We start from the raw sequence: 18,217 nt of genomic DNA, 5'->3' as shown, positions 1-18,217 counted from the left end.
TTGAGACTTGCAGCTACCACAAAGGAAAAGGACGTGAATAAATGCAGAAAAGATGTGTGATTTTTTTGTTTGTTTGTTTGCTTTCCTCTTTCTTTTTTGTCTGCTCTGGTATTAGAGCCCAGTGATTGGCATAAACTCTCTGAGGGATCGCAGGAGATGAGTCTGATGCTGTTCTGCATGCAGCCTCTCTTGTGTGCTATGCTGGCTGCCTGTGAGTTTATGCAGCTGAGGAGAGCCCTGTGTTGGAAGAGCCCAGGTTGAGTGAGGCCTCTGTTCGTGGAGTGGTGCAGCTGTGCTAGAAAATGATGGATTTTGTTAATTCAAGCTTTATTCTCTATTTTCCCCAAAGGGGCAAACAGTGCTCATTAGAAGTACGATCATGCTCAGTGTAAGGTTGCTCTGAGGTTTTCTTTGCATGTGGAGCTCATGTTAAGGGCAGCTCTTAAGTTACAATTTGAACCTGTAATTAAATTTTAGAGGGCAGCTACTGGAAATCAAGACTGCAGCTAACTTTCAACAAGAGGCCTATGCTGTATTTATAGTTGACTTTATTTATTGTGCTACTTACTAGTTAGTTCAGTGAAGCTGATGCCTATGAAAGTATAGTGGCCAGAGCAAGGGAATGAAAGTCCTGAGTTTTTAGTATTTTGCTAGTGATTTTCCATATGTTATATCCCTGAATATTGAAGGAAGCTAGAATGTATTAAAAAAATACATTCCAGTTTGTGGATAATGAAATTAAAAAATTAACAAACTGAGAGAGGTCTTTTTAGATTTTTTTGTAATAGTTATTTTGCTTATTTACGTCTTTATTGTGTATCAAAAGTGTTACCAGTGCTATATGTAGCTACAGTAATTTGGGCTAGGTCTCCCTGAGTGCCTTGTGCTTAGAGCAAAGGAACTGTAGGCATGGTGTGTGCTGGGACAAAGCCCTAGGGATTGGTGGTGAGCGGATTGCAGGATGTGTGGGGCTCATGGGAGTTTGAGAGAGCATCTTGTCAATGTGGATATATTTATCTTATCACAGAAGCAGCATGTCTCAGAAACTGTCCACATCCATCTTTAATCCTGCTGTTTGAGGTGGCTCATTTTTATTTTGCCTTCAGGCTCATCCTTGTTTCCAGTGTTGTGAGTCTTTTATTAAACAATAACAACAAAGTTTGGTTTAGGTTTATTTTTGTGGTTTATGTGACCTCTAAGTTATAGGAGAGACTGCAATACAAGTTAAGTCATGAAGAACAACTAAATGGTGATTTCTTTTTGTAATTATCCATGATGTTGAATTATTTGTTAGACTTGGTGCATCCTTATCACAGAAGGGGTATGTATACAAACAGTTATTTTCCTTAGAAGAGACTTCTTCACAAATAGCTTTCCATAGCACTCCTAGCACTAGTTTTCACTTAAAGCCCAGTTTCTGCTTGTTTGAGGGAAGCTGAATATGCTATCTGGTTGGATTTATAGGTAGTGCAAAAGGGAAGAGTAGAGGCTGTATTTCTTCTGCTCCCCTCCACAGACTGCAATGCACTGAAAGGAGGGAGAAGGAAAGCAATGTTAGGGGCTCCTAAATGCTGTACTGACTGATGAAAAATGCATTCAGGAGCCAAACTGGAAGAAATGATCATTTCTCATTGCTGCCCCATCTGAGATAATGTAGGTCACTCAGAGAGATATTCCACAGTCTAGTCCAGTATTGATGTTTTTGGAAAATTACAGCTGTATAGTCTTTCTGATGTTACAGACTAGTAAAGATGTGGTGTTTCTCTCCTTAATGTATCAGATGAGGTGTGTAACTGAAGAAGAGTCAGCCTTCCTTAAAAGGCCAAAAAGAGCCCCACTGGTTCTCTATAAAATAAGGAAAATATAAGTCGCAAACCATAAATGTTGGAAGACTGATGTAATGAGAGGAACCTGAATGTATTTTTGTCACTACCAGTAGTAGTAATAATAATCATCATCATCATCTCATGACTAGGAAGAAAAGCAGGAAGACCCTGATTTTCAGTAGTGGTTTTGTTTTGTTTTGTTTTTTGGCAGTGTTGCTGTCTCTGTCACTTGTCGTTTGGCTGAAATCATGGGCAGTTTTTGCCAAAAAGCTGAGCCTAGCTGAAGTTATGCAAAGCCTGGCTGTCTTGACGGTAACCAGAATAATTTCTGTTGCTTTAGGGAAGGAAGTCCTTCAGGGATCTGCTTCATAGCTGTGGCTATACTGAGTAGCTGTATTGTAGCACAGCAGTGTCATAGGAGTGTGCTGATTGATGCTACTCGGACATGGTTCCACATTGTCTGGTTTTAATTTTAAGGGAGATGCAGCTGCTTAGTGCACAGATCAGAGGGGAAAAACTTGCTTCATATAGTGGTGGTTTTTGTCATCATGCTATTGAAATGTGATGAATGTAGCTATATCAGATTCAGGTAAACTTTTCAGTAAATGTGCATTTGTATGGGTTATTTACTTCTCAGCTAAAGTGGGTCATCTATTGAATGGACACGTGCAGTTGTGGGGTTGGCTGCCCTACAACTGGACATCATCAAGGTGGCAATTATGCGTACCTTAAAGGACAAATTGTATTGTTCAGTGATATACTAGCTCTTGGCTTGTCTTAGATAATGCAGCATACCAGTCTACTGGAAAATGGAATGCAGGTTGGAGTTATTCCGACTTTAACACACTTTTTGGGACAATTGCTCACATACCTGCTAATACATTTTTCCATCCCAGTCTGATGAGTATTTCAGTACTGCTGTCAAAACACTTAAGCTGCCTTTGCTTGCAGCCACTTGTTCCTGTTCTGCTTTGTCTGGAAAGTCATGCCAATACGATTTATTGCAAGACTGGAAAAATTGTCTGGATTATTAAGAGTAACAATAAGGTCTACTTTTAATAGAATATCTCTTGACCCAGTTTAGCTCCCTTACTGAGCTCATCGTGTTGCCCCAGAAAACAGTTATACCAGCACAACTGTCTAAGTGGAAAATGATTTTCTTTCTCAGAAGACATGTGCAGTGCTAAGCTAGTCAGTCTTTGCTAAATGAAGTAGTTCTTTTCTACCCTTCCCTGCTGCTGACTGCATAGTCCCTGCTCCCTCTTTTGATCATCTCAACACTTGATCAGCTCCAATGCTCATCTGACTCCTTAGAGTGCCAATTCAGTTTGCTAATCCATTGGAAAATAAGCCAGCCAGTGGAGGAAGGAAAATAATTTTTGCTTTTGACATCAGTGGGCTGTTAGGCTCAGCCATTACTGTGAATCTTCACCTGGAAGCACAGATTACTTAATCTGACATTGCTGCCAACATTGATTCCCATCCAACTGGGACTTTGTGCAATCTTCATTTCTTAGCACTTCTGTAATGTCGGGATTGTGTGACCATTGTCTGTGAGGCAGAAATCCTGAGCAGTATATAAAAATCAGGTTAAGCTGTTATTCCGTTGTGGAGATATTAATGATGGGAGAATGAACCATCACACCTTTGGAAGGAAAATGAGGAGAACTGTTGCGGCATTCCTGCATTCCCCTCATCCTACGTGGCTTTACTCCAGGATTCCTTTTCTTACTTGACCTGAGCTTAAAAATATTAGCATTTAAATGTCCCCAGATAAGTGTTGATTTCAACACCTTGTTGACAGAAACAAGGGAGAAGAGGGGAAACAGTAATGGTGGTTTTGGTTTGGCAACCACTTTTGTGAAATGTGATTAAAAAGAGACATTTGTGCAGTGGATTTATGTTTCCAAATATTCTTCAGAGTATCAAGGGGCAGACAAAACACATCCATTCATCCTTTTAAAATTCCATATGAAAGTGGGTTTTGTTTTGTTTTTTTTGGAGGAAACGGCAAAAAATAGGAGGCAAGTTCATTAAAATCTCCGCTTCTGCAACTTTTCCAGAATGTTTTTGTCTCGAGTTGCGGTGGCTGTGGGTTGTTGTGGTGGCTGTGAGAAGTGCAGTGCTGCTGCACTCCTTCACACTTATTTTGCAGGTTTCATCCAAATAATCCATTTTAACCCCCTGCCACAGCAATTCCCAGCCTTTGTTTATGTGATAGCCACACCTAATACATGCAGAATCCACAAATGAACTCCTTTGTGTTTGTCTTCTTGTGATTCTTAAATACCGCCTCTTACCCAGGACAGGGGCTCGTTTTCCTGAAAAGCAGTAACCAGATACGGATTTAATGTTGTTAACAGATCCTTCATCCATTATCCACTTAGTTTTTGTTCTGTCCAGGAGGAAGATCTCGTGCATTTCTACCTTTGCTAGTAATGGTCCTCACAAGGAACACAACGGCATGGAAAACTTTTATCCTCAGTGGTGTTGTTCTCCCTCTCTGCATGTATTCAAACAGTGCAGGTTCAGATGCTTGGCTGCAGCTAACTCCAGTGAGCATGTTCTGACTACAGAATTTTTAGCAGTTTCTCCCAGTGCAGACCAACCTTTATTGTACAGCATGTGTTACCCTAGCTGTCAGTAAGATTTGGGATATCTTTCGTCATTGTAGGTGTTTGTTGTTGTTGGTGGTGGTTTTTTTTGCACATGAACAGGTAGATGTTGATCCAGACAGGCCCTTGCTAAGCTGGTCTCAGCTGGAAGCCGTTTTTGACATAATGTAACCCGCAGTGCAGTGTGAGTAAGATCTGTATGGCTTGGGGAGGTCCAAAGGGAGCTGCTGCTCCTTGGGGTTCAGCCAGAAATGTATTACAGAATTCCTCTGAGGCCAAACAGGGAGGTATTACTGTAGCAAAATGTCTAATGCAGTAATTTGTCGTTAATGTTTATTTTGCATTATGTTGGCATTTGTTTTGTTACTTCTCCCCGTATTAAAATTGCTGTCTGCTTTTATGGCTTTCACCACTTCACAAATGCTAGTTAATTTGCCCTCATAATGTTTATGTTTGACTATGGTTTTATTCACATCTGTGCAAGTGCAATTAAGACACAACTTCTAAAAAATGATAAATGTAGGCATGAAGTTCATTGCAGTCTTTTTCTAGATCACCAAGATTTTCAGCATTATTGACCATGCCTATGATAAGTTACCCAGGAAGTGTTTTGCAGAACTGGCTGGTTGCTGCTGGGAGGAGTAGCAGTTGTGTATATACAGGAAGATGAAATCTCATGGAGGTGGTAGGCTGTGCTTGTTCCTTTCTAGATTGCCTTGCTGGAAGAGTTGGCTTGATTGCCACTTGAGCATTAGCTTCAAGTGTGGTCTATGGGTGACCATGAGCAGAGCTCCTTATAATAAGAGTTCTTCTGTCGTAGGCCTTTAGTTTAATGATGGGATGCAAATAGCGTGCACTCCTTTAGATAATGACCTCCACTAGTTTTGCGGTGAAATAACGGCATCTGTAACCATCCTGTACAATATTACTACAGCATTTAATGTTTTTGATTGCTGCTCCTGTCACATGCACAAGGAACAGAGATTGATAGAAATTGTTCACTGTAATATGATTATTTTTCCTCTCAAGTCAAAATGTACTTCATATTGCTTCATCAGAAGAGACCTATATAATTAAATTTTCTCCGTATTTTCCTTTCATATTGTATATCTTCTCACCTCAAGTTAACTAATTGCCAGTTGACTCAAGGTGGGGAAGGATTCTGCAAATGCTAAGAAAGACAATGTCTAAATGTTTTTGTTCTAGAATTAAGATATTTATTCTTTAATCCCTGAATTTAGTCATGGAGAAAATGCACCCGATTATAGCCTGTTGTGAACAATCTCTGGCAAATTGTGCCTGCCTTTTGAAGTTTTACCAGTATACAAACACCACTCTTTTTTCCCTTTGATGTCACAAAGACACAGAGCCAGTTTTGAATTTCCTTGCCACTTCGCTTAGAAGGATGCGATGAAATTTTGTTGGCATGTGCTGCATGAGGTTGCTTAGATGCATGCACACTTGGGAGCTGAGAGAACACATTTGGGATGTTGTCCTTGTTATGGTTTAGCACAGTCTCCTGCAGCAAGGAAGCACTCCCTTGGCAGAAGTGCAGGAAGGACATTCTGCTCAATTTGGGCTCTCTTATTACATGTAATACTTAGAGCTTTTATGTTACTAAAGCATATTGAGGGGGAACTTTCTCCCCTTCTTACAAAGGTATGATTCTCATGTTTCTTGTTTGCCGTCATTAGTACTGGCTACACAGATATCTGGGGCATGAGAAAATAAAAAAAAGCCATGAAACCCAGTAATAAAATCCTGTCATTTTTCTAATTTGAGCTAGAATAGCTCATTCAGTGCCAGAATACATGGTAATCACTTGAGCTTGCAGCTAGCAATGAACTGATTCCAAGCTGCTGTACCTGTGATGCTGTATTTTTGTTTTCTCCATCCACAAAGCTGCCCTCCCTGAGGGCTCTTCTTCCTGAAAAGATGCTACATACACATGTACAGCCTAGATAGAAAGCACAGCATTGCTTATGCTCAAAGAGAATGGAAAATACAGGGTAGGAGGAGGTGCTGTACAGAAAGAAAATAATTTGTTCAAGTTCTGGGAAAGCAAATGGAATCAACAGTTGCAGATAACTGAAGTCTTTGAACAATTGTGGACCAAATGGCAAGCACAAAGAGGAAGAGATGGGAAGAAGGTGACAGGGAGGAAGCAGGGATCTCCTTGATCTCCTCTGGGACACTGGTCTGCCCAGAAGCTGCATCTAAATGCATGAAAGAAACCTGTGAAACAGATTTGGGAAACAAAGAAATAGGCGAAGTATGAGACTGATTTATTTTAATTGGTTTAAGCGATGTTTTAGAAGTTAGTTACTTGTGTTGGATGCCATTTTTACCATTGGTTATCTCTTCGGTTTGTTTAGTAGCATTATCAGCAGTTCTGGAGGCAGTTAATAGCAGGAGGTTGACTTGCAAACTGTGATGAGTGGATTAGAGCTGACTGAGGGAAGGAATTTTCCTGCTCTACTCTCCTGTGCAGCTTTAGGCACCCCAATATAACAACGCTTTCATTGTAGGGGTTGGAATTGGGGGTGGTGCTGTGCAGAGCCAGGAGTTGGACATGGAGGTCCTTGTGAGTCCCTTCCAACTTTGGATATTCTGATTCTATGGATCAAATGCATTTTTTCTCCCTTCCTGTATGGTGTCCAGTTTCCCAAATGCAGTAATATATTGACTTCTTGTTCACTGATTTTGCATAACACTGTATCAGAAAAACCAGGAAATGTCTAAATAAAAAAAAGCCTTTTAACTGAGGTACATGAAGCCTTGCTACAACTAGGAACAAATTGTTTTGAAGCTCCTAGGAAAGTGACCACACCATGCTGAGGGCTGGCAGTGCAGGTGAACATCCTCATATCTGAAACAATAAGTCATATTTTTGTATGGATCGTTGCCTTTTCCAAGTGGGTTGATCCAGTACCTCAGGTCTCCATGTGTCCTTTTCAACTCAGGCCATTCTATGATTCTGTGCCCATCAATTTGTGAATTAAAAAGAGTGAGTTGACACACACTGTGGGAATAAGACTACCACACGGTAGCCAAGTGTTGTGGAGGCAGTGCAGGTGGTTTTGAACTGCTGTATAAATGCAACTGAATTTAAAAGCCATTTTAGAGAAATGTTTAATGTTTTATTGTTTTCTTTTGCTTTTTTATTAGCAGGAATGTTCTGAACAAATATTTAAAATTAATTTTGAATGTAGCTTCCTTTAGCAGGTACCAGAACTATTTTTGTTCACAGCAAATTGTAATTTATTGCCTTCTACTGTGTCTTTTGAATTTTATGAATTAAGTGTGTGTGTGTATATGCATAGATAAATAGTATGTGGGTGTTTTAAAGTGCATCTCCTCACGTGCAAGTTTTAATTTTACAGACGATATCAGAAATTGCAGAAGATAATGAAGCCCTGGTAAGAACCTGATTAGATCATCACCTTGCACACTTCCTCTTCTTTTGCATGAGTGAGTTCAGGCCCTTGCGCTAATCTTTATATGTAAATACATCTGTGCTTATTCATTCAGCCAATCTTCAACCTCTGTTTTCTCTTCTTTGATACTTATCTGATGCGGCCTTTTTTGCTTTGCTTATGGAATGGGTGCTTTAATTCTGTAACTTCTGCAAGGACCTACCCAATTTCCTAACTAAGGGGCTTTTTTATTTTTATTATTTTATTATTCGAGCAATCATTTCCCTGCCTTCTCCATGTTCCCCTTTTAAATTTGTCTGACTTACGTGATCAATATTAGGCAATTCTAACTGTTTATATTAGTGAGATAAGGGTCACTGTGCCGTTTTGGATTCCAGTTATTTTCTGGTCCCAGTTAGTTTTATTTATTACAGATAACTGCATAAAGAGAAACTGCAATATTCTGAAGGGTTTCTTATTAGGAACTTCTAGGGCATGTTTGTTTGAATTCTTCTGTATGCTTCAAGTTAAGCACACACTTCATAGGCTTTAATAAATTGGGATCCTGAGGGATGTTCTTTAGTGCACTGATTGGCTTGCAAGTTCATCACATCAAGTATAGCTGAAACCCAAGCAAGCAAAAGAGTAATTAATCAATTAAGTGTGCATCTGTCACTCTGATGTGGCTTATCATGCAGCAAATGCAGCTTCCCATCCAAATCCATGCTGAATCGTGCTTTCACAAAGCTGCTGAAACGTTAATCATTAAATCATTGCCTAATACATTAAACAGTAGCCATAAATTTGGCAAAAACCTTAAATCCTTCCTCTACGTTCTCTTCCTCAACCTAATATGGAATAACATTTCTTAATATAAAAGTTGAGATTCTGAGAAAAATAATTAAAATGCCACGAGGCTTTCCAAATTCTTGGCGGCATCGCTCCTGCTGGGATGCCTCCTGTGCATTTTGATGCTGTTTTTTTTTCCCTCGTTGATATGAAAGTAGGGTGGTTTTTTTGTGTGTGAGCAGCAGTTATACTCCATCAGCACCACTCTGCTCCCAAATTCTATTATCTTGTATAATTTTTTACACACAATGATATGATTGTCCTCTGAACAGTCTCAGGAAAGTTCTGAAGTGCTGACTTAAAGTTGCTTTGAGCCCTGGTCTAAGAACTCGATTATGTGATGACCTGAATTAAGCTGTGGGTTTTGTGGCACTATTTAGTCATGTTTACCCATGGGAGCAAGGCCTTACCCTCCTCTGGAGGGTACTTACAGATCATTGTAGTTCAGCACGTCGGTGAACATGGTAGAAATAAATTTGTGTGTGACTGAAGTTTATTTAACCTTGAATGCTAAATGGATGAGGCTCAATTTATATCAGGGCACACAATTTAATATTCTGATTTCCTTGAGTAGTAAATGAAATGATACAATTAAAATCACAGAGTTTTGTGATTGTACTGAGATACCAGCCCCACTGGGCAGGCCATGAAATTGGTATCTCTGGAACTTGGTTTATTCACAACCTTTGAAGGTAAAGTGCTGTATGATTGTTGTGAAGCATCCTAAATTCTTTTCACCATGAATTACTGGGAGAAAGATTGATGAAAAAAAAAAAAAATTTCAGCATGTAATACAACAAACAGAACATAAAAACTTTGCAGCCTCTTGCTGCTGTCTTTATTATTAGTTACTCTAAAGAAGCCAAATGCTAATTGAAAGAAAAAGTTTCTTTTGATTTACAGGATGGGATGTTTCATAAAGCCCAAGTATTTCACGTTATCTCTGGCAGCTTGCACATGCTGACCTGGAGAAGATGACTTAATTAAAACCTCACCTCTGTAGAGAGGACATGTTTAATACCTTTTATCCACTGAAGGAAATTCATATTCTAAAATGTGAGTTTCTTTTCTCTGTCCTTTTAGTCTTACAGATTCCCATTATGTTTCAGGATTTCCTTTATCTCATGCTGGCTAATGCTCGGTTTAAAAGAAAATTCCCTGTGGAACAGCCATATCAATTGACTCCTTAATTGTAGTCAAACCATGCTGACTGGAGAGTGATGCTTCTGCATAGATCCTTATTCTTAGCCTTCTAAGAATAGTGTATCTTTTTATGGAAATTACCATGAAATGAGCAAAAACATGAGCTTAAAAGATGGGAAAGAAGAGAAAAGGTAACTCTAATCATCTGCCTGAAGAGCCAACGTGTAATAGCTCCTCTGGGCTACCTTTCCATGCTGACAATTGCTTAATGTACCTAAAAGTGGATTAAGTCATACCTCATAATATCTACACCCGAATTTATTCAAGAATAGTTAAGTTCTGTTTAAAATTCAAAGTCTGTTTTTGTAATTGGAGTTAATTCACAAGCTTAGAGAGGCTGTAATACCAGGGATACAAATACCAGGTTTTTTGGGAGTGCAGTTACTTTAAAATCAGTACGGTTGGTCCTTTGTAATGAATGCAGTGAAACTGTACCAACAAAAATACTTGAGTAGTGTTTGGTGCATTGCAAAAAAATAATCTGTGTCAATTGCAGAGTAGCAGTTAAGAGCATTTTCTGTCATCACCTACAAAAACAGGAGCAGCTACCTGCAGGTTGTTCAGTCGGTTTATGACATACAGAGTAAGTAGGTGTGAATTGACCCTAGTCTGATGTGGAGGCTTAGCTTTACCTTTGGAAAGGTTATTTAAGAAGCAAGGAAGTGTAGAAGCAATGAAGAAGAGTCATAGCAATGAAAGAGGATCACACTATGCTTGCAGAGTATCCTATCATTGAGCTTCATTGAGGCTGAGGTTCTTGCCCCCATGGCTTTTCCAGAGCCCTTGTCCTCTTATGATTTAGGTAGATCCAGCTTCCCTCTTCAAATTTATTTATGGCCATTTATACCTGAAGAGTCTCATTTGCAGGGCTGTTTATACTCTGATGTTGGCCATCCTTGCAGTAAGGCCCTTTCAGCTGCCCAGTGTTGGGCTGTGAGCACAGTTGCTAAATGACAAGGGATTGGAAGTTAACCACTTCCTTAACCCCTGCAGCTGGCAGTAGGCTCCAGTCCCCTTCTTGCCTCCTGCCCGGTTAGTGTTTCTCTTTGCTACCTTTCCTCTGCACAATTAAATTTGACCCAAAAATGGGCTGGTAGATGCATCCTGTTCAAAAACATCTAAGGGATTTTGCTGCTCACGTCCCATTAATTTAATTTGAAAAGAAATTAAAATTGCTGTAGGCATCTTTCAGGATATCAGACATAGTTCTCTCTATATAAATATATCTCTGTGTATTCATCTATCTATCTATCTCTATATATATATCTGTAAACTGCATAGCACACCTGATTAAAAAGATAGTTTTCCTTGTACAGTTGATAGTGATGAAGGCAAGTGATAGACATGGTGGTCAGGGTCACATGCACATTCCTTTTCTTTTTAGGAAAGAAAAATTAAAAATATATGGAATTCCTCAGTTTCAGAAAGTAAGAATGCAGAAAATTCTTAGGAACATAAATCAGCAGATGCTGCCCTGATCTTTGCCTAAGACACGCAGGTAAAATAATTGGAAACACAGCTGCAAATTTGTCCCAGGGCTTGAGGTGCTCAGGCCTTGGATCAGAGCAGTAGGCATCCATGCTGGAATGGCTCACACTGGGTTGGTCGATGGCCTTGCAGACCACAGGTGTTTGCTTCATCTGAGACTTTGGCTGTGAGATGCTGAGTGAGGAGGTGTCTCGTCACCAACTCGCCCGTATCTGCAGTGACTGGGGCCACATAGCAGAAAATGGGAGACATCATCAGCTGTCCCAGCAGAAGCACACAAGCCAGGGCCCTGGAGAGGGATTGTGCAAACAGTTTAATGACACAGATCATTAAAATATCAGTGTTAGTGAGAGATGAAATTGCAATTATACAGTGTGTCTTTCTGATTGCTCTTCCCTCTTGCCACAATAATATGCATTTAAAAGCACCTTCATCAGGAATTACTGTCAAACCATTAGGTCATTCTGCAAGAATAGCAGGAGGTTGATATTTACACAATAGTTGTGCCTTGTGCTGTGTGCTCTCCTGAAAGATTTTGTGAAGCAAGCCCCAGCATTTTTTGGACTTTTTGTATGACTACAATAATTGCTCGCTGAGATTCTGAGTTAAACAGTGCCGCTTATTTTCTGAGATTGCTACATTTTATGAACAAGCTTTGATTCCCCTGAAATTTCCTGCATCTATTCAGTCTGCCACTCAATAGTATGAATGTGTCTGCATGCGTGTATTGAAACAGAAATGCTTGGAAGTCTATTTCTACCTATCTACTTGTGTTTAAATACGTAACAGTGAATCAACACCGCTCCCTCCTATTTTATCTTGCTAGTTACCCTGGAGATTGTTTTCATGTCTTGCTGTGCTACACCTAATGCTTATCCTTTAAGCCTGGCTTTTAACTTTTGCAACGCTCTTTAGTGTACACATGTGTGTGCCTGTGCCTGTGGATAGATAGATATTTTAAAAATTCATGCTATGTGTATGTGGTGGTGCATAATATGTGCTTGATTAGTCCCAGTGTTGCACCTCTTTGCTCTTAATAATTTGAAAAATGTCATAGTGACACCCACTGGGGCAGCGTGCCTTGTTTTAAGTTGGAAAGTACTTTCACTGTCTGGATCCCAGACAATTGTGCCAGTGGTACATCTGCTAAAAGCAGGCTTGTATATTTGTATTTTCAGCTCTGTTAACCTCGTTTCACATTCAGAGATATGCAGGGAGATAAATAATTGACAGGATTAATGAAGAGTATTGGTGAGAAGAATAAGTGAGTCTGCTGAATGTAAAGGAATTTAACTAAACTGAATTCCAGCCGCTGCTGTTCTGGAGAAAAAAATACATATGTATGTGTAGGTTTAATACTAAACAATCCCTCTACTCTATACCTGTTGCTAATAGGAGTTTCCTTTCATTTACAGTTAGTTTATAGAAGAATATTGATGTACTAAACACAGGTTAGTTGACAAAATTTGTAAACAGTTTGTAAGAAAATCCAAGTTAAATAAAGATAAATCTCCCAGTATTAAACTAAGCAAATAATGTATCTCCTTTTAATCTTATACAACACTTTTCCTAATTGATTTATTTTTTTTTCATTTAATTTGTACATGATTTAGTCTGGCCTTATAAAATTCTGACATTCCATATAATCATGGAAGTATTCTGCCATGAATATCCATGCAAGTTTTTAAAAAGAAGCTCTTTCCAAAGGATGCATTTTTATTTAGACATTCATAAATAAGCATTATATGCAAAAAGAATGGGCTGGGAAGAATGGAAGGACTGGAGCTGATTATATTTCCTACAGAGCAGTATTGTTTTCTTTTTATGAAATCCTTGGTTATTTGGAATGCTAATGATGACATTTTAAGCCTAATTTAATTCCTGAAAGATTTGTAGAATTAAAAGACAAACAGTCATGTATGAGTGAACAAAGTATTCCTTGTAGAATTACAGTGGTTTATTTTTTTAAAAAAGACACTGTTTTTCTTGTTTACTCTTTGATATGACTTCTTCATTTGGTCATAAAGAATCAGACGTGGTAGATGCCCTTACTTTGGAAGGGAAGGTGTGTGATGGTTACCTCCTAACCCAAAATGTCAAGAATGGCAAGTTTCATTTCAGTGAAGGGTTTTGAGGAGTTTTGATGAACTATCCTAAGGGAAAGGGTCACTAAAGGTTTTTCTTTTGGTGTCAAGAAGCCTTAATGCAGATTATATCAAATCTGTAAAGAATGGCTATTGGAATTGCCACATTTAAATTGCTTTCCTGCTTTATTCCTTTGTCCTGCAGTGAATGCCTTCCCTCTGAGTGAATGTTCACTAATTTGGGTTGGGATGGTACAGGACAGTAGGGGATCAAATCACACAAGGATTACTAATTGCCTTCCTTAACTACAACTATTCTACTACAGACTCAGTTTTCCAACATACTGAGCATTGTAGTTCCAATCTTACAGGTTTTAATTTTGCCTTTTTATTAGGTGAGCTGCTGCGTTAAAGTCAGTGGGGCTATTCATGTTATTTAGCTTGATTGCATGCCTAAGCTTGTAAATGGCTTAGTGACAGAGCACCTTGCAGGCATTTTGGCGTGCCCTTAAAGGTAACACACTGCTGCTTTTAAAGCCCTGTGCACTGCTTTTTCTGTTGACTAATTAGCTCATCAAATGGTTTCATTGAAATCTTTGTGGCTGCTGACCGTTGGGTACTGTGAGTATATATAGAAATGAAGGTGATCTGTAAAACTTGATTTTAACAAGGAAAATTAATGTGCAGCTCGTCGATTTTGAGCATGTTCTTTGTGATGAGTTTAAACCTGTGTGGAAATAGTTAATACAAAGATGCACTGAATCTCAAATTCACAGGTAACTATGCAGTGTAGTGGCTCACAAATTCTAAGCAATGTGAGCTGTGTTCCTGAATGAACAACTGGAAAAAAAAAGCAAACATTCTCTCCTGTTAGCTGTAAAATTTGGAATTAGATAAAAGAAGTTCAGTTGGGCTATCTGATTTCCTTGAGCACTGCATGTGGTGTTTTCCTAGGACCTAGCTTTTCTATGTGATGTTTCCCTAGGACCTAGCTCTTCTCTCACTCAATTGCTTTCTTTCAGGTGATTATTCTTGATGTCCATGCCAAATTGCTTTGGAGACTATTTGTTGCATGGCCTCTCTTGCTCTTTTGCTGCCTCTTAGTCCATGTTTGGCTGCGTTTTCCTGCCTTTTTGAAAGCTTCCTACTACTTTATTCCCTCGGTCATTGCCGTGCTGCCTAACTGGTAACTGTAGTCACGACTCCTATCTCTTGCAGCTTTGGAGATATGTTGTCCTTTACACTGACTGCATTTGTTGAGCTGATGGATCATGGGATTGTATCGTGGGATACATTCTCTGTGGCATTCATTAAAAAGGTAAATTTGTAATCAATGCTATGTGTTTTGTACAAATTTGCTTCTACACTATTTTTGAGGTGAGTTGTGCTTTCTCTCCTTCAGGTGCATTGTGTAGGTGATTGCTTGGGCAAAAAGGTATATGAAAATGAGATTAACATCCTATTTAAATGTACAAATATTTGGAACTGCAGGATCTAGCCCAAACTTCTAATGAATTCAGTGCAAGTGAAATTGGATGAACGCTGTGTTAGGCTTATTACATGGGCTGCTGCTTGCTCAGTTTGAGTGTGACCTCCTTGTGCAGATACCAGGCAGCTAAAGCAGAAAATAGTATTTAGATTTAATGTAAATTAAAGTGAGTCACAATATGTATCTTGAAATAAAAACAGCACTGAAATGTTTCCTTTGAGGATAGGGAAGGAAGAGAAATGAGTTAGTAATAATTGCAATTTGTAAACTGAAATCTCCCGAGTTGATCAAGCTGAACTCCAGCTCCCTGAATCCTGTGACTAAGGCCTAAGGTTTTGAAAAAGATTTTTTCCATGATCTGCAACATTTTTCTTTTTTTCTTGCACGTGGTACATGCACAAAAGCAGCAGAAACAGCAAAGTACTCTTTAAATGCAGAAATGTAACGGCCTTTAGAAAGATTTTGTTATTGCTGATTTAACTGTTTTTACTTATTCTCATCCTAAATATTGGCAGATTGGAAGCAAATAAATTGGCTCTTCTGATTATAACAAAACCAAAAACTCTTTCCAAATATTTTTTTTTTAAAGCAGGTTGAAGTTGGAATGTATCTTACATTAAAGTGCATTTGTATGAGTCCAAATGATGTCAGAGTCAATTCACTGTAATGATGTCACCTGAGGGAAAGATATCTTTCCTTTCTAACAAAATGTGTCAGACTCTAAGTTTAAATTTGATTGGAAAATTATTTCCACCTAAAGGAAGCCTAAATTTACATTTGTTGTCAGAAGTGAAAGAAATACACAGCTATGAATTATGTGTTTAAAAACCATTTGGATGTGGTGCTCAGGAACATGATTTAGTGGTGGGTTGTTACAGTTAGGGTAGTATGGTTCGTTGGGGATGGACTTAATGGTCTTGAAGGTCTTTTCCAATGTGAGCAATTCTATGATTCTATGAAAAAGAGAACTAGATTTTTACGTTCAATTTTGGTCATTAAAATGCTAGCTGTTATTTATGAGAGAGATTAATATTATGTTTTGGACTTTGTTAATCTTGTAGGCTAGGTAGATTAATGATGATGATTTTAACATGGCAAAGAAGGTAGCACACCTGTGTTTTAACTGGCTTTGTGAGACTGAAAGTCCAGCCTAGAATGTGTTATGTGCTGGGGGAACCTACGAACTCAAATAGGCCACTTGAGGTTGCTGATGGGCTAGCTCAAGTGGATGGCAGGATGGATAAGAGTTAATTTTCTGCTAGCTGAATCACTGCAACCCTGCTTCAAGTGCTTCTGCCCTTTGAAGCTGTCTTTCTTGTCAAATGGAAGCCAAACTGGAATGGGAATGCATTAAGTTGAATAACTTTTTTTTTTTTAATATCTTGAATAAATAATTTCCTAACTAGAAATGTAGAAGCTGGAGGAGATCTCTAGGGAACCTCTGAATGCTTCAAATAAGTAACTAGATGGTGTTGAAAGAAGTCCTTCTCCCATCCTGTGGGCATGTTAAGCCTTCTATTGTAACTACTGCAAATAAGAATTGACACTTTCAAGTAGGGCTTTGTTCCTTATCTTCAGGGAAAATATAATTTGAGAAACTTTCTTACAACAGTATCTCTCAAGGCTCTTTTCTTCCTCCTGACAATAAGCTCGTTTAGACTGGAACTCCACAGTACCCTAAAGGATTTGGTTGCCAAGTTCTTAAAATATGTCATAATAATTTGATATCAAAATAAAATACAAAAATTTGGAACTCTTTTATTTTCTTTATCCTCTTGTAGAAATTAAGGCTAGTAGTGTTTGTTGAGGTGTTCTTAAGAATCTCTTAGAATTACTTGTGTAAGTGCTGTTTTGTAACTGTGTGAGGCAGTCTCAACCTTGATGAATTGCTTACTCTGCCTTCCAAAATGTGCTGTGCAGGAAAAGTGAGTGGCAGTGGGAAAAGTATCTCTGTGTCTCACAGCTGCCATTTGTTCCTTCTGTAGTGAAGTGCAACTGTAGTTCCTTACCTGAGAATGAGATCTGTGCTTGAAAACTTTACTATGCGTTAGGAATTCACAGAAACAAAACTGCCTTGGATTTTCCTGTTATTTTCATTTACAGACATCAAAGTGGTCCAGGCATCTCTGAAAATCAAATCTGTTTCCTTCAGTTATTTTTGCCGTGGTGGATGTGGCGTTTGTTGTTCGCTTCTTTTTTTGTCTGTTTGGTTTGTTCGTTTGTGCTTTTGTCCTTAACTTTTAAATGACATATTTCTCTCACTTCAGGTGATGCTGAAACAGGAAGAGGGCTCGAAATATGTAGTTTAGCTCTCTCTAGCCTGCTCTTACTCCATGCATTTAGGTCCTGTGTCAGCAGAGCACTGAGCTTGAATACGTAAGGGCATTCTAATGCTTAATTTCCCTTGAAACTGCACCGTCACTTCTATTATGTGGGGCTACATAAGGCTATGCAGATAGCAAGGTTACAATTTTATCCTTAGTGACACACATCTGTGTGCCAGGTTTTCATGTGAAAGTGTATGACCATTAAGTGGCTTGTTCCTGGAGAAAAGGCTCTATTCTTGTGAGCATGCATCATTATTTATCATCAGAAGTTTTGACAAACGAGTGCAGGATTATATTTGGATGTTGAGAGCCCTCCTGGCACATGGTGCTCAGTAAGCAGAGTTCTCCAGAGAACAGCAATTGACATGAATTTGAACTCTTATTGATTCCTTTTTTTCCGCACCCAGAACTTCAAATATGGGAATATAAATTCTTATTTTGTGCCCTCTGAAAATTGCATGCCTCGTTTATCATGGCAGAGTTGCCTGGACATCTTTTCTAGACATATGTCATACATCAGCAAGGTGGTTTTGAGTGTACATAGCTTAGCATGGAAATTACCCAGCAGATGCTTTGCATGTATGTTCTGTGTGAGATGTCACAGCTCTCTGAGCACACAGGCCAGCTTCAGTAGTACCTTGAGCTTATGTTTGTTGTAAAAAGACATTGTGGCCCAGGATCAGAAGAATACATGTGTCTGAAGCAGCCTTTCCTAGGCTGAGGTTTCAGCTATCTGTAATTAGATCAGTGCAGCAGGCCCCTGCTGGGAATATGTTATATTGCAGTGAAGCTTTCACACCAGCACTTGAACCGCTGAGGCAAAGAGGTGCTGCACAAAGAGTGATTCATGTCAGGGCTTCTGAAGAGGGTGACAGTAGTCTGACAACTCGGAACACATTCTGGGTACGTTGTATTCTTGC

The 18,217-nt window shown here is 39.0% G+C and overlaps 1 protein-coding gene across 2 annotated transcripts in view; it reads left to right on the top strand.

Moving 5' to 3' along the window:
• The window catches only part of ELMO1 (engulfment and cell motility 1), a 290,415-nt gene that overhangs the window by 82,026 nt on the left and 190,172 nt on the right, over window positions 1-18,217 (top strand). For both annotated transcript variants that reach the window (XM_042888913.1, XM_042888914.1), the window contains exons 8-9: window positions 7,825-7,860; window positions 14,700-14,799. In XM_042888913.1, coding sequence (XP_042744847.1) covers window positions 7,825-7,860; window positions 14,700-14,799 — 136 coding nt within the window. The remainder of the gene's footprint in view (window positions 1-7,824; window positions 7,861-14,699; window positions 14,800-18,217) is intronic.

This window comes from Lagopus leucura, unplaced genomic scaffold (genome assembly GCF_019238085.1).
Source record: "Lagopus leucura isolate 7727_CA_CO unplaced genomic scaffold, USGS_WTPT01 Super-Scaffold_100157, whole genome shotgun sequence".
NCBI classification, from domain to species: domain Eukaryota; kingdom Metazoa; phylum Chordata; class Aves; order Galliformes; family Phasianidae; genus Lagopus; species Lagopus leucura.
This window is presented reverse-complemented; position numbering and strand designations above follow the sequence as displayed.